This window comes from Bombus terrestris, chromosome 11 (assembly GCF_910591885.1).
Source record: "Bombus terrestris chromosome 11, iyBomTerr1.2, whole genome shotgun sequence".
In the NCBI taxonomy this organism is placed as follows: Eukaryota; Metazoa; Arthropoda; class Insecta; order Hymenoptera; family Apidae; genus Bombus; species Bombus terrestris.
Window position 1 is genome coordinate 7,551,091 of NC_063279.1, and position 19,962 is coordinate 7,571,052.

At 37.7% G+C, this 19,962-nt stretch overlaps 2 protein-coding genes across 2 annotated transcripts in view; one reads left to right on the plus strand and one right to left on the minus strand.

Annotated features, from left to right (window-relative positions):
* Positions 1 to 1,540: 1,540 nt before the first annotated feature.
* LOC100647666 (glutaredoxin-related protein 5, mitochondrial) lies at positions 1,541 to 2,613 on the minus strand. The gene is made up of 3 exons (XM_012313929.3): positions 2,408 to 2,613; positions 2,048 to 2,189; positions 1,541 to 1,829 (listed from the first exon to the last, which is right to left on the minus strand). The coding sequence occupies exons 1-3, from the start codon at positions 2,480 to 2,482 to the stop codon at positions 1,642 to 1,644; spliced, it is 405 nt and encodes a 134-aa protein (XP_012169319.1). The 5' UTR covers positions 2,483 to 2,613; the 3' UTR covers positions 1,541 to 1,641.
* Positions 2,614 to 9,046: 6,433 nt separating this feature from the next.
* Positions 9,047 to 19,962, plus strand: part of LOC100647815 — a 91,122-nt gene continuing 80,206 nt past the window's right edge. Inside the window, exon 1 of the mRNA XM_003399052.3 lies at positions 9,047 to 9,955. Coding sequence (XP_003399100.1) covers positions 9,880 to 9,955 — 76 coding nt within the window. The 5' untranslated portion in view covers positions 9,047 to 9,879. The remainder of the gene's footprint in view (positions 9,956 to 19,962) is intronic.

The following is a 19,962-nucleotide window of genomic DNA, read 5'->3' on the forward strand; positions in this document are numbered from 1 at the left end:
GCCGTATTTTGTCAGCAGCGAATACGTTAATTGAATAATTTTAATGAGTTGGTACCATTCAGTTATAAACAAATTATAATACCAGATAAATATGGATTACCCTATTAATTTATATTAATATAAAATGAGTTACCATTGCATATTAATAATTTACTATTATCAGATAATCAAGTGAATTAATTTAATACATCTACCATCAAACCTCTGTACTAAACCTTCGACACAATTCGAAGAAAGCTTCCGCCGCAATTCCTCTGCGTCGTAAAAGTGTTTAACAATAAAGATTTTGCTTAATCCCACATTCTGCAGCTCGTAAAACTTTTATGAAACAACGTCGCTCGGATTATGAGATAGTCGAAAAAAGAGTATTATTCCCCCACTTTTGAGTATTTCATTCGTGGTTCGATCATGAATTCGCAGAATCGAGTGTATCCGAGCGAAATCAAAAGAAACACTCCAACGAAATTAATTATGCGCCATCTTCAAGCACTTCAGAGAGGAAGATACACTCAAAGAATCAATTGGCCACTGGCCAAATGGACTTTTACATACGCTCCGCTTACGCAGTACTACTCAAAATCGGGGAAAGAGTTCACGATTGATTCATCGTTTAGCATAGATCTGTCGAAAACATTGATTTCTTTTGTTATGCATTTGTAGGGCATTTGAAAATATAGACACGATTGTTACACATTTATGGAGAAGTTAAAAATGTAACATAATATACAAAAATAGATATTATATGCAAAATATGGCACTCTTTATAATATTTACTAGGTGAAACAATTTTTTAATTAGATTCTATCATTTTATTTATATGCATGATATGAATTTACATAAATATCCGCACTCTACTTATGGATTTTCTTTTAATGATGGATGGTCTTAGGTGTTAACTGAACTCTTTTACGATCTTTACAAATTAATATTATTGAATTGTCTAGTTATAGGTTGTGGATTTTGTAATTTTGTAATTTTGTAATTTTTTTATTTTGTAATTTTATAATTTTACATCGAATATCTTGGAACAGATAATCAAATGATTCTTAACTTGTAAATTTATTTGTAAAGTTTCATTTGATTTGTACTAGTAACTTCTCTTACTATTAAAACTTCGATTTCCATATGGATGATTTTAAATACACTGACGTTATAATATGGAAAGCTGATGTGAGGGGAAAAGAAAAAAGAAAACTTTTCCACCTAGTAAAATCATGAAACGATCTCCTATGAATATATATAAGTCTAAGAATATAAAGATTTCACATGAGGTATTTAAATCGTGGCAAACGCAATGCGGAAGAATATGTTGTCACGCGTGCACGCACACGCAGAACATAAGCACTCGTATCGCGACATGCGACTGACCTTGATCCATTTTTTCTCCCCTGTGTACTACCATTTCTTTCGGTTCAAAGGAAGCACGCGAGAACCGGCATTATATTTTGTAATACGCTGCAAAATATCGTGACTTCTCGAGATTCCTAACACCAGATTTCTGATGATGATATTAAAAAAACTGTCAGTCTTCTACATCATGTCATGTAAATGAAAACAATTTTATTGTAACAGAATTCAACAATCATCATCAAACAATCGTTTTATTTACAAATTACAAACACACTAAATAGTCAAGCATCCTTAATCCTTGCCTTCCTTTTCTTGAGATTCTTGCTTCTCTAAAAGTGCGCTTGTAATACCTACTTTTTTTAATTCAGCCACCAGTTCGCCATTTCTGTGCATTTCTAAAAGAATGTCACATCCTCCTACAAATTCTCCATTTATGAAGACTTGAGGTATGGTTGGCCAGTTTGAGAATTCCTTGATACCTAAACATAATTATGAAAATTATATATTATTTTTTTGTTACATATATTTATTTATTTTAATTGTTCTTGGACTAATGCTCTATTATTCTTTGTATAATTTTCTTTTGGTTGTTTTTATTGTCTCAAAGAATTTCTGTAATGGTTTGGGATTTAATCATACTTGTCAGATTCAGTTTATTTCTGTGAAATGCGCTATTGATTTTCCAAAGTATATTAACCTTGTCTAAGCAATTCATCTTCAAGAACATCGTGAGCATCGTACTTGACATCATGCATCTTCAATATTTGTATAACAGCATTGCTAAAGCCACACTTGGGACTGTCTGGGATACCTTTCATGAACACCACAACTTTGTTTTTCTGTAAAATGTAGTTGACACTCACTTATAATTATCTAGTAATTTAACCAACGTCAACACTATGTATACTTCCAATTATACAGCTTTGGTTTACAAGTTTGACATATATTAAATATTGACATAGTCGACAACGTATGATGGAAGATGCACAATAAATAATACAAATTATGGTAAATTCCATTCATCTAATAGCAAAATAGTTGACAGATATAGACGCACCTTAACGAGGTTAGCAATCTTATCAGCGGTCGTTGAAAAACTTCTGATAGAATTATACAACCTAAATGGAATCATGTTTAAATACTATTGCTGAAAATCAGATAATCAAAACTCGAATTTTTTAGTAGAAAAACAGCACAATAGTTTACCCGGTCAACACATTAATCAAGAATGGATTGCGCCATATTAGTTTTCTTTTTTTACTTAAAGCGACTAGTGCCGCTCTCTGCAGGCAGACACAAGAAACACGTAGACTAATTTTAATCGAAATGATTTTTTATAGTATCTGTTTCCAAGTGTATAATTATAAATTTCATAAAATTATTTATAATATAGTAACATTACTAGGGACGAGATAGACGTAACATTAAATGGAACTTTATATGTTAGATTCTGAAATACCGACCTGCAAGAAAGATCAGCATGCTTCTTACGCCCTCTGCGATTTGTTAAAGCAAACGTAGAAATTCTATGTACATGCATACATACATAATTCGTCTCATTTATAGGCATTTGTAGTGTGGTGACGGATATCTCGTTTGTGAGTGGTCTGTCATCAGGCGATCCCCAAACATGGGATAAATTAGATCTCTACATAATCAGCACAGCAAGTAACCATGTTTTCTTTATTAATACCAGCTACGTTAGATGTCTCCACCACTCCTTAGATTTTTTATTACATTTCTAATATTACACACATTAAATTCTAATAAAAAATTCGTATGCGTGCATTTATGTAACTATTACATTACGCTTATATTACATGATCTGATGTTGTACTAGATTATATCGAGCCACTTTCGTCTAAATATTATACCAAAATTATTTCATGTTCATTGACAAAATGATATTGCCACTTTACAATATCAATCCAATGTACTTTATCACATCGATATCGTGTATCGAGATTAATTTTATCCTCGTAATATTTACTAACGACAAAAATAAAATCTTATGGACATTTTTAAGAGATATGACAATTTTTTGAGAAATAAAGTGATGTTTCGGTGGATTCGTAAAAGATAGCCTCGTGTAACCCCGTTTTACCGTAGCCACTTCAAATTCGATCTACGTTCATGGCCTACTTCCGAGGTCTACGCTCGTAACGCAAGGAATCCTGTCTACGATACTTTTCAGATCATTAAATATTCTTCCCTCGGTAAATATTAAACGTCATCTCAATGAATCACGTATGGCTGATTTATTCGAACCCAGAACAATGAAAAAAGATTCCTCATAGCAACCTCAAGGTCCCTGGATTGTCGAATTTAAAATAAAGGTTAAATTAAATTTTAATCGTGAATAAATTTTTAGTCTGTTGTCAACAATTTTGTGACGAAACATCTGTCCCGAGAGGATTTCTTAGAATTGTTTATTTTCGAGATGGTCAATCTGTATCGTCATCAGTTTCGACGTAACAATACAACAGCGCAATTCGTTAGTCGGAATAGTTATCACTATCTTTCTTTCAGAAGGACTCATTGATGCGCGAGATATCGATTTTTTCAAAAATAATCTGTAACAGAGTGCATGAGCTACGTAGAACGAACGAATTAGAAAAATATACGAGTGATTTCATCCATGATTTTAGAAAGTCCAAACTACTAATATTTCATGTAATTTAATATATTTAAATAGGGCACTGTACATATTTTTTTAAGTTGACAATTGCGTACTCGTTCTATGTAATTATTATTTATTGAAAAAATATGTTATATATATTTTCTTTTCCATTCATAACCTTTAAAATTTCGTTGGAACAGCTATGTCTAAAAATATATCACAGTAAAATTATAATATTTGTATATATGTATTTTTCTATTAATGTTATCACCAGCACTTAACGACGTTTGTTTTTGTTGATCTTGGCCAATGTACATATTATTATTAAGTATTGTTTACCAGTCATAATTAGTGTTTTTCTATTTTCTGTTCGTTACATGTTGTCATACAAGTTGTTGTTTAAACCTGTCATAAGATAAATATCTTTCGTATCTTCATACGTATCTCCTTTTTTCCATTGAAGTAACGTTGCATACATAACCCACGCAACTGTATTTTCCTCGTGACGTAACAGTGAAAAATCGTTACAGGGAAAACTCGTTAACCGATAACACGTCCGCAGCACGTGGTTGTCCTTTACGAAGCAATGACGTCAGATTGAAATCATGGTCACCGTGACCGATCACCATGGAAACTGTGCTCGAAGCTAGTATACCGACGTGAGAACGCCCACGAGGATTTTAAAGTTCGAGTTAGCCTGGCGGGAGAGCGTCCTGTGTATACAGCTTCACGGATGAGATCCTTGCGATAGGTCGGGGATGAAAGCACGAAAATAGCAACAGGTAAAAATGTTAAAAAATCTTTCGATTGCGAGCGAATCGCATGAAATCGTATGAAAACGTTTTCATCGTCAGCCGTCAGACTGAAATTCATTGGAATCCAAACGCGTCCGAACAAATAACGGCTAATTTTTTTTAATTCGACAAAAATGAAATAATTCAATAAAAAAAAAGGGGGAGGAGGAAACGATTTTTCACAATCGACATGAACATTGACAGTATATTTTAATTTGTTCGCAATGTGGTTACAAATTGTTTCAAAATATCGGAATTTATTATATATACTATACATGCCTCGTAGAATTCTCATCTAACCTAACCTAACAGAAGTGCGTCCTTCTAGCGGATGTAATAGACACTTTTTTTTGCCATTGCGTAAGACGCGACAGGCCTACTTATTGTCCACCTTCCACGTGTCTCTGCTACAATCATACAGCCAATGAAGTTCGAATAATTCCTCTTTCTTTCCTTTTTTAGAATCAGTTTCTTCTTCGCGCGACATTCCTAACGATGCCCGACGAAACCGGGCTAAATGTGACGTAGCAATGGAATTCAAGGCGCAGATGAATATGTATTAAGAGTAGAGTATACGTATAAACTGTAGAAACACGGATAGAAGACCGAGCTTAATACGCGAATTTACATACGCTTACAACTCATTGGGTAAAGTAGAGTTACGCGAAGTACTTTACGGATACACGCAACAATTGCGTATATAGGATCTTGTAACGCATGCTTACATTTGGTTACTTTTCTCTGTGTAACTTACGTAAATGTTCTATAGAGAGAGTCGAGAAAGCAACGTTTCACCTAATAAGCGGAAAGAATTGTTTACGTAGGTTAGGGAGAAGAAGTAAGAAATAAGGGACAAAACGAAGAGAAACAGTGGTGGGATTATACCATACCTTATTCGGAGCCAGGCGATTGTTGCACTATTTTAACGCGGCTCGCTTTAACGTGACTACACCGTGACGAGGGGTTTCACTTTGCCGCAATGTTGGCAGCTACTGCCAGTTAATGCATTTTCACTGGTGGGACGGTGACGCTAAATGATACGGTTTCCTGTTCACGAGAAACTCGAAACTACCCACGATACACGGTAGTATACCAAAACTCTACGTGCAGCTTTATTTGATAAGCGAAAATATAACCTTCGCGCAAAAATTACGAATCCCCTCTGCACTATTTGCAACCGGAGCTTGTAGCGTATTTTGTTGCGTGTAGTGGTAATACAATCAACCGCTGTACAGAATGATTATTTTACCGATTTTCTAACTGACAAGCCCCCAAATCGTTAAAGGAACAGCTTGAGGAAGTACTTTTCTTTATAACATGAAGAAAAGATAAAAAATATCATGAGAATGTTTACAAGACGTTAGTAAAATGAAATAGAAATGAGTAATCGGCATCAGTAATAGGAAAATGGTTTTGGTAAGCACACAAGACTTCGGTGTTCGTCAGCTTGTCTCGATCATTCTCGCGGAGCGGCTCGGGTGGGGGAGGTTGTCGGCACTGGCGAGAGGCGAGCATCTGCGACGGAGAACAAAACGCCAGAGCGAAAAGGAACGTGCTAGCCAGAACAACGAGGAGAAAACGATTCGTGAACGAGGAACGCGAACGTATCGTGGCACGTGCGACGAGGAGGGAGAAACCTTACGCCGATTCCTCTCGAGGTCGAACACGGGAACGAAACAGAAAAAGACAGAGACCGGTCCGCCGGTCGTTCTGCCGCATACGCAACGAACACGATGCACGTCAGCCAGAAATGAGAAAAGATTATCATGCGCACGTATATTGTGGCCCGTATATCGAATTCGTGATAAGAATGATAAAGACGTTTGCGAACTGTGACGAGCGCTTTTTATACACGACTAGAGAACATTACTTAAAACAACAACCGGACACAGTTGACGTTATACGCGATTTAAGACGTGCTCGAATATAAACATGTTTATGTCGTTCCTCGATGTTAAACGATTAACATTTTACCATATGCCTTTTCTGCTTTTTATCGATTCGCGGTATCAACGGTTATTAAAGGTATACAAACGTTTAAATTGCTACCCTTTATTGTGAATCAAACGTTACTGCGATTACAACAAAATCAATTTCATGCTCGTGTAGAACGATCAAAAATCGATGATAAAGTCATTAGAAAAAAGTAAAAACGTCTGGCAGATGGAATCGGAGAAAACAATGTGAATCGGAGAGACAGAGCAACGACTCGACTTCGTCCGAAAGAGAAAGAAACGTAATCGAATAACGCGCGAGAGAAGGACGAACGAACTGGTTGGTGGATAGAAAGAGACGGAGATGGGGCACGAGGAAGAGTGGAAGGGAGGAAGTGAGAGTGGAAGGGAGAGAGTGCCACGCGACGCGTTAGGCAGCGTAAGAGAGAGAGGCGGTTGGCGCGAAAGGAGTGGGGTTAGTAAATCGAGTGGCTTGGCGAGCGGCGGATGGTATCCTGCGAAAGAGGAAAGTGCGGTAAAGGGGGCGAGGACAAATGACGAGGCGCGCGAGCCATCAGGGCCGTATGCTAGAGAACACGCGACACGCGTTCCGGGAGCCATGGGTCGCGCGCGACCTTAACCCTTAAATAATGTAGTTAATAAAAGTCAAGAAGCATATGAGAAAACACAATGTCTGATTTGGAGTAGGTACGAATAAAGATATATATTAAGGAATAGGTCTAATAAATTTTCTATTGTAATATTGTAATTATATGTGAAGAGCTGGAGTAACAGTATTTTATGAAAATGTTTATGAAGGATCATGATCACAATATAAGTTATGAATGATAATTTGTCTGAAATAATTTAGTATTAGATAAGTTGCCCATTGTATCTATACTGAAATCGCTTTTATATCCTACCGCGGTGAGATTGCGTAAAGCAGTTCACGAGGCACTTGTGACGAGATTTCATACCGCCTACTCGATTCATAAGTCTCTGCAAGCTGTTCGCGATGATTCGCCACGAAACACCGTAATTCAGCCGAAACATGTTTACCTGAGATACCGCTGTCTACGTTTCTTACCTCAATTTTTTATAACCATACTTTCCATCATGATTTTTTGTGGGATATTGAACGCATTTTCGCGTATCAAAATTCGAAATATTCGCTTTGTAGATTATTTAATTGACGATAAAATCAATAACTCGACTTTGTCAACTACCTGCCGCGTCCATAATATGGGTAGAAGACAAAATCGGCCGCATCTGTCTCGTTTCCCGGGAACCATCGCTAAAAAGTAGCGGGTTAAAACCTGGAGACGCATAACTTTGCGTTTACCGGCCGGTTACCGGTAACCCGGACTAGCTATAACCTGGAGAGCGGCGATGGAACCTTCGTGAAAGACAGAGCTCAAGAATCGTAACGTCGAAGCGAGATGGAGAATCGGGCTTGTCGATAGAGTGGGAGAGGATATGGATAGAGAGCGAGACGGCCATTGAAATAGAACGGCAAAGAAGTTAGGGGCCAAGGGAGGAACTGAAATAGAGAGTAGAAGAGAATTCACGAGTGCCTCGCGGACTTCTCCTCTGCATTAACGGTCTCAGACTACAAAGTACGAGAGAGAAATGAGAGACGAAGAAACGCGTACACGCTCAACGATGAGACCTATACACTATACAGTTTGTGGACTCGAGCAGAGTGCTCGATGCGTCGCGCTAGCCATTGCTTGTTCGATGCAAACGTGTCGTTACAGTTTCTGGTAAAATTTCTTTGTCAATTAATATTTACAATACCCTATCTAACATTTTATGTATGCTTTCAAACCCAATAAATCGATGACGTTATGGGTTAAGTATGTAACTCCAAAAGTAGTTTAAGTAACTCCTTTATCCTAACTTTAACAAGGTGCGTCTACACTCGACCCATTTTTTTAGTAATTTCTCTGAAAATCGAACAGTTGCGCGGAGAAACTCGATTACGGTTTTCCGACTCATCTTTTCTACTACAATCACTTCGTTCCAGAAGTTATATTACGATTTTTACCGCACCCTATATATTCGAAGGGAGAGGAGAAGGGAATGAGTGAGCGTGCAAAGTGCGGCAAAGGGAGATAGAGACGGAGAAAGCAGCGATAGAGTGAAAGGGGTGCGAAAAGTTGGTAAGGGACGGCGTGGGGTGAAGTGGGAACGACAGACGTTCTACCGTTGCTTGGAACGAGCAAGCTTGGTTCGCGAGCGCGGGGCGAGAGAGAGTGAGAGAGTGGGGGATGGGGTTCAACCGATGGGTGGTGGGGGGCGGTTAGTGGGTGGCAGCTGAGGACGGAGTGATAGGGGAAATCAGTCGCGGTTCGAGTACCGCCACGTATGCACGTGAGCGGGTGTGCTCGTCTCCTCGGTGAGCTTCTCTCTCTCACTGTCCCTTTACGACGCACCGTAGTCGTCCTTCCTTCTCTTTTCTTTCCGTCCTACACAGAGGATTCCCTCAGATAAATACAATAGCCGCGTTCTTTGGAATTGTTTCTCTTCTTAAAAGGAAATTTCTCCCAGCTTGTTGTTCGAAAGAATTTTACATTAGATCTTTCGAAAGAATTGAGGGACGCTTGCGCGCCGTTCTTCCCCAGTCGAAGACGGGGAATCACCGACACCAGGCCAATCAGAAATATCGATGTAAACAGAGAGTAGAGTTTTAAACGGAAAAAGAGTTTCGTGGCTCTCGAGACGCTCGCGTTCCAGAAGCGCTATCTCGTCCTTTCCACCACAGCTCTCTATTTTTCTCTCGCTCTTCGCTCATTCACTCTCTTTCTAACTTTTTCCCTCCCACTCCCGGTCTCCTCTTTCTCTAACCGTCTTCTTCGCTCTTAGTCTCGTGACGAAAGGACGTTCGAGATAATCCGAGCGGACGTTTCTTCGAGGGGAAAGTCTGACTTTGATATACATACCAGTTTTCAATTGCCGTTCGACAGAGAATTCCGCGCGGTCTCCACGTTCTCTTTAAATACGAACGATATCATTATTCTCGCTTCCGTGGCCGATCGGTACGATTCGACTTACGTATTGGTAACGTGGTCCGTTATTGTGGGAGGTGGAGTGATACAAGATCTTTAGTCGGTGCTAACGGAGAGACTACAGAAGCCGAAGGGCCATAAAAAGGCAGGCCAGACTGGAACGAAGAGCCAAGATGCTCGACTTCGAACAACAGGCGAATCAGGCACAAGCTCTGGCTTCGCTCGACGAGGACTGGCACCTGCTCGAGGGTGAGCACACGACCTTCACAATTTTTCTTCTCCAACCTCTGTCCTTTGCATTTTCGACACGCGCGCTTACACACACATACATACACGCATATATACATACATATGTACAGATGTACACCTATATATGTAGATACATGAACAGTGGCGTCGATGCTAGATCAGTGTGCACCTGGTGAAAACCTGTATCGAGGTGGATGCCTGGTTGACCCTTTGGGGCATGTTGCTTCCATGCTCGTTGCTCGAGTACATTGGACAGTGTCACGAACGATAATCCTTGAATGCGTCGCCCGACCGAATATTGTTAGGGGTTAATCGAACCTAAAAAATGTCGAATAACATCGGTCCAATGAGGTATTAGATTTTTGCTGGAGAGATCGATTTCTCGATGGCGTTCGCTTTTTCTTAATTCGCTCTTGTCGCCAACAGCTGTTTCTAGGTCAGGTTTGATTTCTAAGACGTTCATCGGCATACGTGTACGCGTTCGCATCGATGTGTCACGTAACACACGGTACACAAAGCACCGTTGACTGTTCGTATTCGTCGACAATCGTATAGAAGGTAATGGAGAAATAATTAAGCTTCAAAAGGACGATATCGATAACGTTTCGATGAGAAAGAAAACGTTCTATATCCGTTCTATATATCAAGGCTACGGTGTCTCTTAAAGGGTGGCGTATCTTATCGAATCGAGCTTCGAGCAAAATAAACTGCGAAGGAACATATTGTTCGAGGACGCATCGACATCGACCGAGTGTTTTACGAAGGATAAAGCCTGACCCGTAACACCCCATGAACCGCGCGTTACCGACATTTGTTTTCTTGCGCGCGGTTTCACGCGTTTTTACGATCGTTTGAAACGCGTCACCGCTTTACCATCCGAGTCGAGATTACGGAGGACCGTTTGATTTGTGGCTAGTTTCATTAGGTATGCGACTTTCATTGTCGTTGTCTCTTTACATAACGTTTACTCGTAATTCGTAAAATAATGTCACGGTGACGTTCGATCATTAATAACGTGTGCAAATTTTATCAGTGCGATCTTCAATAATAAATATCTTATACTTATCAACCGTTCGACAAATGCGACATATTCCTACGTAATTTTTATTATCTTTGGACTACGTCCTCGTGACGAATAACCAATGTTTTTCGAAGTGATAAAATTCTTTTACAACGAAGATTGTAAAAATGATGACTGAATTTGTTAGTACGTATATGTAGTGAGATGCGAACCATGTGACATTTGGCCGTATAGGGTTTGAACATCCTTTTATTGAACAGCTGCTTTCCGGACCGGCCTCTCCACTTTCTTGTCCCTTTTACTGGCCGCACGAACGTCTGGCGCCGTATTCACGGCTTTTATTGTGATTTCTTAATACCTACCGCAAGAGAAGTAACATGAATTTTGTATTATATACAAAAATACACCAGATAAGCAGATCGACGCCACTGTCCAGTTTAAATTTTAACGATAAGTAATACTAACCTAATATATTTCGTTCTGCTTGTAACATTGTTTTCTGCATGTGCATGCGTATATAACTTAAGAGGCGTAGACATAGTGTAATTAATACAGTCGAAGAAAGTCAGAAAGTTGAAAGGAAAGAAAAGTGAAAGGTGGGAGCGTGAGCATGTACGACGTGATCTAATGTAATTTATTCGAAAATTATATTTCGTGCAGCACTAAGATTAATAACGTGTATACATAGTTGGTACGGAAGAAACACTTTGACGAAGAAAATCGAAAAGAAGAATGATTGGTTTAATAAGGGGAAAATCGATCGGCATCAATTGATATTACTGACTCGTTACGTTTATCGACAAGAAATTAATCGCGTTCGCATCTTGCACCAGGAAACTATGTAGTTACAGTTACAAATATTCCTTGCGCGCTTTGAACGCATCGTGTGGGATAGTCTGGTTAATTGACTTTTAAATTTGTTCCGGAAAATTGAGATTCGCAGTTACGTCGGCTCGGAAAAACACAGTAGGAACTTTATTTAATATACAGCTCGTATTTCTGTTTGCTATTTTCAACATTTTTAATCGTATCACTCCAAGAATTTCAAATTAGTGAAATTTTGGTCTTTTTATTTTACATCGTTAATCATCCGGTACTAATTCGAATGAATTTTCAAACATTTTAATATCTGAAAAATTCTTAAATGTATAGAATGTGTGAAATTCTCTATTTAATTCCACATGCAATTAATGTAGTTAGATAATTTGAAATATTATTGGAGGATTCTTTATGGTCATATTTTGATAGCAATATTTTCAAAAATTTTAATCGTCTTGTTTCAAGAATCTGAAACTGATGAAATTTCGTTCTTCTTTCTTTCGCATCATTGAAGCTGGAAATAAATTTTCAAACATTTGAATATTTGAAATCTTTTTCAATATACTTACATTGCGTATAGAATATAAAATTCTCTATATCAATTTCGGTTGTAATTAACATAACTAGATGATTAACGAAAGAAGTAAGTAAAAATATAGCAGTAAATTCGAAAGAAACCGGTGGTTTATCGTGGGGATCTTTACGGGCATGTTTCGCTAGTAATATTTTCAAAGCACTTGTCCGTTATCCGTAGCGTACGGACACGGCACATCGACTGGCACGTATCGTGCCACGGGAAGCACGACTCGCACCTGTTTCACAGCACATAAATGTTTGCGGGAGCAATATCGTGTTTGGCAATGCCAACCTCACCTGGCCGTTTCTATCAGACGCGTATTTTTGCAACAGACGCTTAAATCGTTGTTGACAAATCGTCAGCTTAAACTTTTAATATACCATTCAACTTCTATTGTGATTATCCTCGTCGTTTATTTCGTATTTATTATCGTTTAATATACGAGCGCGTTGAGTATGAATTACGATTATCGTTATCGTAAACTAACATCGACCTACGATGCTCATTGCCTACGAGCGTAAAATACACCGATAGAGGGTAGGGGAAACGACTGGTAAGAGAACGATTCTAGAGCGACTAGAAAATTTCGCGTTTACGTCAGATTTACACCTGTTGAAGTAGTGGGCGTCAATTTGTAACATCTGTCGCTCGCTATATCTGTTTAAACAGGCAGTTTGCGTTAAAAGAGGTGTAAGTAAATTATTCCTTCATTCTTACCAACCTGAACATAATTGCTCGCCTTTTTCAACTTTTTCGAATTATCTTATCTTTTGATATTCAACGAATATAATAGAAATAGAAAGTTATGAATTTATTAACGTTAAATAGTATTGCGAATAGATTAGGTAATGATGGTAATTCCGTGGACGACCTTTTAAGATTGTATCATCAATTTTTTAATTTAATTTTTCGATATCCAATTCGAAATGATCGAATGGAATAATTTAAACTTGCCGATTTTAAATAATGTGAATAGGAAATGGTGGTAATTCTGGTGAGAATGGAGGAGCCAGCAACCTGTCGTCTGAATTTTCACGGTTGTATCTCGTCGGTGCGCTAGGGAACTCCATTTTCATGAATATCTAAGGTCCCCTACAGCTAAAGCTTCTCATCAGGCGAAGGTTTTGCCGCGAAGGGATCGAGAAATTCTTCCCTTCTCCGCGCACATCTCTCTAACTATGCGAAACTTCTTCCCCATATAACCTGCGCGAACTCGCATGTCGAGTTTCGGCTTTTCTTCCTAGATTGGAACAATATCGCGCGTATTTACATTTCTCAATTGCTAATTACCTGATCACTAGATTTTTTTTACCATCTATAATTTTTCTTACTTTTTTCATTTTCACGAAACTCGTACATTAGGAGACCGATCAGTTTTTCAAAATCAAATTTAGGTTAACTTAGTGTACGTTAACGAATGATCAAGTTCTATGTATATATATCAGTTAAGATTATCGATTGATTTAAAAGAAACTAGTAAACCGAAATATATCTCCGTGTCTCCGCGGTCAGCAGTAGCGTAGAGTTGGTGGCGAATAAGAACAATTTTTCGTCGGGTCATCGATTCGCAAAGGCATTGGCCTAATTGCCGAGTCAGGGACACGCTACATTTACAGGTGTATACGCGTTTCGATCGCAGTGCTCGCCCGTCTGAAGGACCTCCACCGGGAGTTCGTTCACTCCTTTCCTACACTGTATCTTCTATGTAAGTATACATATAGCGCGTTTTATTCCGACATCGCGCCGAAAATATTCGAATCGTTAAATACGTGGTTTCTTCAAATGCAACGAAATAGTTTGAAATCGTCGGTCTATGATTCATAACACTACAAAATTAAAAAACTTATTTCATATTTGTGTATTTTTCTACGTAGTTTCTATTTACTAAATTAATAAAGGTGGAGTTGATCAGAGAGGTTCATATTAGATAGTATAGGTTATGTTGTCATATACCAACACCACACGGTTAAAAGTTAATTCCATGTGTTTCCATAATCTCTCACGTAACTTATCAATTTATTAAGAAGTTTTTTAACTCTGGTGTCAAAGAACCTAACGACGGACAAAAGAAAGATTAGCTTTTCTCAATTTCGATGATAGAAACTGTTTATACCATTGACGGCGTTGAATTTTCATCGTGCGGCAAGATTTAAAATGCATCCGTTTCACCGGCGGAACTATACTCGTCCGACGACCGAAACGTTTTGATGAAAAAAATGCAAACGCGTAGGGTGAGAGACACAGAAAGTGAAAGAGTGAGAGAGAGAGAGAGAGAGAGAGAGAGAGAGAGAGAAAGTGAGAGCAAGGGAAGCTGGGAAGTATGGTGGGAAGAGCGTAGCGGAGGAGAGTAGTGGCGTGTATAGGAGAAGCGAGAGGGAGAGAGGGAGAGACAGCTTCGACACGGCAGCATTGCGGCAGAAAACTGGTCCAGGTGCAAGCTCGATACTCCCAGAGAGCGTGATTCGCGTTGAATATTCGCCGGTGTAGAATTCCTTATCCCGCTGCAAAACCGCGCCATTCTGCTCCCCACGCAACGGTACTTTTCGCGTTTCGTCGCCTTTCCCCTCGTCTTTCATCTTCTATTCTCTTAAATTTCATGTTTCCACGTTTTAGATATCAGTTACTATTCGATCGTTCAATCTCGTTGATAGATCTTTCGATATTTTTTTTTAAATTCGTTATTGTTTCTTTGTAGTTCTTTAGGAATCTTCTGGGGATTTTTCGAGGGATATTTTGTACTCCTTATTTCGTTTCGCCTCTCTCAATGTCTATATTCACAGTTTCGAACTTTACTTGTTATTTCTGATAATTTGATTATAAATATAATAATGCATTGCTCTGTTATAAACGTAAAAAAGCAATATATCCGTGTAATATGTACTTTACAGGCAATCTCATTTTTCATATTTTCCGTAAAAGAATTTGGAATCATAATTGAGAGCTTGCATGGTGGATCGAAGCAATGTATCTACCATAGTGCAACGTATTTAGTAATATAATGTACTTCTATATATCATTAGAAACAATAAGCGTATGAAATTTGTTTTCTTCTTTCTTAACCTTAAATTGTTACACATCTGAATGTGGCGCTAGTAGCGTATATACTTGCTATGATCTTTTCCATTATGTACATATTTCTATTATCACGTATCTTTTCCACAAAGGTACGAATTAGGTTAAAGAAGTAAAAAGTGGAAAAATATAATAGAAAATATGGTACAAGAATGGTGAGATATAGCTGAATCACAAAGAGCCTTCGAAAAGTGTTCATCGTGTATGCGATTCGAATGACAAGAGGTTAGATTTGTTTAGCTGATATACGGATAATTGTCGTTCGGATGTTTGTTCGGTGTTCCCGAGGTCCCTCGAGCGCTGACCTTTCCCAAGGTTCCGAATTCGGCGCGTCCGAGTCTTTCTCCTATGAGGATACGAAACGAAATATGGGCAAGTCCATGTTAAGAATGTCGATGACATTGAAATCGGACCGCGTAAGAGCGAGCTGGCGGCTCGTGTACCAACGACCTTCGATTATCCACGTTTCTCTTTCTCTAGAAGGAAGATCTTCGAAATTCCAGTATAGAAAAATTCCAAATAATACCAGAAAAATCCTGATGATTATATAAATCAAAGGATATAAAATAACGTATATACCAATTACAGTCAGAAGTATAATATATGAAGATGAATGTTATTATTACAATTTCAGGATATGAAATCACCTATATCGTACACTACTGAAAATAATTAGAAGGTTAATTATTATGAACAATTTTATTGCATCATAAGTTCCTTGTTTGATAAACATCTTTTTTTGAAATTGGTATATATCAGTGGAGCATATCTTTCCTGGAAATGTTAAAGAATCTGAATTTTAAACCAAGTGTTGTTGATTAAATTATTGCGAGATTGTTATTAACCATTACGAAAATTATAATAATTGAAATAACAGCTAGAAGGATCGTTCTCTAGTATTATATCGTTTTACGGTTGTACACGATAATTTTATTATGTCGAAATGATTAGAATCATAGTTTTGCACATTAACCGAGAGAAACAGCGAATAAAATATGGCGTCAGTATGGGAACGTGTTGCAAGTAATTCGACTCGGCTCGTAATCAAACGCGATCGGCCATGATTACCATTAATTGCGAATAATAAATTACGAGGCCGTTCACGATCGACTTATCGTCGCGGCGCGATCGATACGCGTCTCCTGCGCGTCCAACGCGTCCAACGCGTAAACACTCGTCGATTTCGAGCCAATGTGCTCGTATCGGCCACTACTAATAACTTACGATTCGATTCACGACTCACACTGGTTCACGAAGATATTTGAGCACTTATCTAACGTACAACGCCTTTACTTCTTTATGTCTGTGTATGCATATGTATAGGAGCTACGAGATATGTATTGTGAACAGATATAGTGGCAGACAAAAGAAAATTAAAGATAGATACATGCATATACAAGTGGAAACAAAATATGTATTAAACATTCTTTCTGTGCTAAACACTCGTCCATTCTGAGACATACAATTATATTATACATTCGATTCTCTTGTGAATTATAATTTAATTCTGTATTCTACTGTAATTGTACTGTGTATGATACATACGTGTTCAGAATATACAAATACCATTACTTGGATTTGTAACATGTCTTATGGTATTTTATACTTCATTTTTTGTATATTCTTGTTAAGTATCTTGTTAGTCACGATCGCTAATTACAACAAAAGATGTTTGACACGGCCTTACATAAAATAAACAATAATAATGTACTTCAGTTTTGTAAAACTACAGCGTTTTCTCCCGTTTTATTCTTTAGACTTTAATTTATTTTGGGGTTATGTATTTCGTCGTTGCATGTATTTCATAAAAGATTAGTGTACAGCACGAATTATTTATATAAAGAATCTAATAAGCGTTAAATATGATTTCGCCGAATATTGAAGCCATTTCGCTGTTCATACGTCATACGGCAGAAAAATACAACGAACAATTACGTACTCCTTATTTTTAAATGTACTGTGCAACTACTATAAAATCCATGCTATACAAATCCACTATGAAAGATAAACGAGAATACACTAGATATACGTAAGACAATTCTTTTTAAGTTTTGCAATATGTTGTCACTTTTATCGAAATGTCTTTACGAGAGACTAATCGTCGAATTGGACGAGAAGATTGTTGACGAGAAAGAAAAAGAACGGAGGCCGAAATGTAACGAGGCTTGCGAAGGTCTCATCCTGCGGTGACGCAATGGAAAGTGGGAGCCGCAAGGCTGTTTCCACTGCGCGAATAACACGCGCAATACTCCTTGCAGCTTTATTATTATCCTATCGCCTTCGTGGCCGTGGCTCGAAATCACACTGCAAATTAACAAACAGCCGCCGTTCGAAATATTCTTTGTCGAAACACTGGAATCATTAAGGCTTTTAAAGGCAAATCTTCTTCTTTTTTTATATTGTAAAAAAAGTTGTTTCTCAGTCATCATGAATAATAGAAACGCATCAGTTTCAATGAAAACATACATGCTTATCGCTTACTTGAGTAGTAACACATAGGTTAAAGAGTTTCGTGAAAGGTTTAACCTCTTGACTCGTGATTTTTTTAGTAGCTACTATACCAGTGCGATGTTACTGGCGTAACACTGCGGCAAACGTAATATTGAAATATTCTATATAACGTATATTTAAATAACCTTTAAAATTGAGATTAGAATTCAAACTACGTTTTATCGCGGATATAACCTATCTTTATTAGATCGAAGCTGTAGTCTTTGTCAATGTAACTCGACTTTCAATATTATGAAACAAGAGGCTAACAATCGTTTAAATGTACATGAAATCTTGAAATTACAAATTTTTAATTTCTAAATTAATTATTATTTAAATTGAAATTTGATCGATATTTTCCTTTTCGAAAATTTCAACGTACGACAAGTTTTCTCGCGATAAACGTGGAGTTACGAGAACGTTCGATAGACCGATTAACGAGCAACGTGTAATTAAGCAATGACGGGGAGGGGGGAGTTGCGAGAAGGTGGCGGCCTTTAAGGAAGGTTTACGCACGGGCGAAAGTGCTTCCCTGCTCGTGCCACCTATCAAGCAGGCGTTCGTGTACGCAACCGCTACTTTAACCGGACTTCCGGAATGACATGCTACCGTAGGTCGCTAGTCTCAACTCTACCACTTTTTTTTACCTCGTTTCAGCTTTATCACCCACTTCTCCATCCCCGTGAAACGCTACCTTCTCAAACTATTTCGTTATAATATCATATATTCCATCCGTACGAGAAATAAGCTTTAACCTTTAACCTTGCTGCTTTCGGTCCACTCCCACTCATTGTATCTTTTTCACATCGAAAAGTGTTTCAAATTTGAGCGAAATATGAAAGAATTTCATATTGATTTCTTGCTTCGATTTTATGTTGAATATTTTAACATTTTGCGTATTAGAGACGGCAACAAAGTTTCTGAACGGCCGTGTGAACCGTCTTTTCAGTCACTGGAAAAATACGCGGGAATTAAAGGTTAGATTATACGCAATACACGGTCCTCGAAGTGTTAAGACATCAAGAGCCTCCTTATTTGTAGGAATAAAAACAAGATTGTAACATAAAAATTAAAAAGTCACGATAGGATTAACTCTATTATGTAAGACTCTTGTCAAACTTCTTTTTTAATCTGCATTTGATATTTTAACTAGTATCGACACTCGTTCAACTGGTATTCACAGGTCCCGTTTTACTAAATACACATTTCAGTCAAGCACTATTTTTATTTTCATTATTTCGATAATACTCATATTTGTTCAATTAACATTTATCGTTGTCCACCCTCAGTATCTTTTCTCATTTCGCAAGAATCATGAAATTAATCTATTAGTATAGATTCCTAAATCGATAGTGATCGTTTTCATATGTAACGTATTTGACCAATATCTATTAATGGTGTCCCAGTAGAATTCGTTTTTTATTGTAAAAACTATACATCTATCCTTCCTAGTTTAAATACGTTAACGCTTGAGCAGAGACGTACCATATGCAATATCTTGTTTCTTTGTAATATCTTAATTAGTGGCATAAATTATCCGATAGTATTCTCGAATTAGAAAGTGTTCATAGAAATTTAATTAGAAGAGCAGAAGTATGTGTTCGGCAGAATGGGCAACATTTTCAGCAATTTTTGTAATAATAAACTTTATGATTACTTCATATTATTTTATTATGTATTTCTAATTTTCCGTTAAGGCAAAAACAAACTTAAACTGCGATAATATCCATCGAGACAACGATCTACAGTGTGGTCCGTTATAACGAGACGTAATAAAGTGCACGCGTACCGAGCGAAAATTCAAAGTCGATTTTCTCGAAAACAAAGCCTCAAACGAAAAATTTGTATTCTATATTTTCGACTTCTTTTTTCGCGTAGAATCACCGCCTTTCCTCTTGTACCACCAGTTACGAATGACCCTGTATATCCATCCATTTTATTCTACTAGATATTGCTCTCAATTTACCAAAAAATTTAGCAAAATACCAATTTAATATTATTTCTTTGTATTTAACTAGTGTCTGCTAA

What these genes read in the sequence shown, in the direction of transcription:
- LOC100647666 (XM_012313929.3), bottom strand. Translation starts at nt 2,482, where the DNA reads ATGATTCCATTTAGGTTGTATAATTCTATCAGAAGTTTTTCAACGACC. An exon ending in AGATTGCTAACCTCGTTAAG is followed by an intron (nt 2,190 to 2,407) that starts GTGCGTCTATAT and finishes TACATTTTACAG; the next exon opens with AAAAACAAAGTTGTGGTGTT. An exon ending in AGATGAATTGCTTAGACAAG is followed by an intron (nt 1,830 to 2,047) that starts GTTAATATACTT and finishes AATTATGTTTAG; the next exon opens with GTATCAAGGAATTCTCAAAC.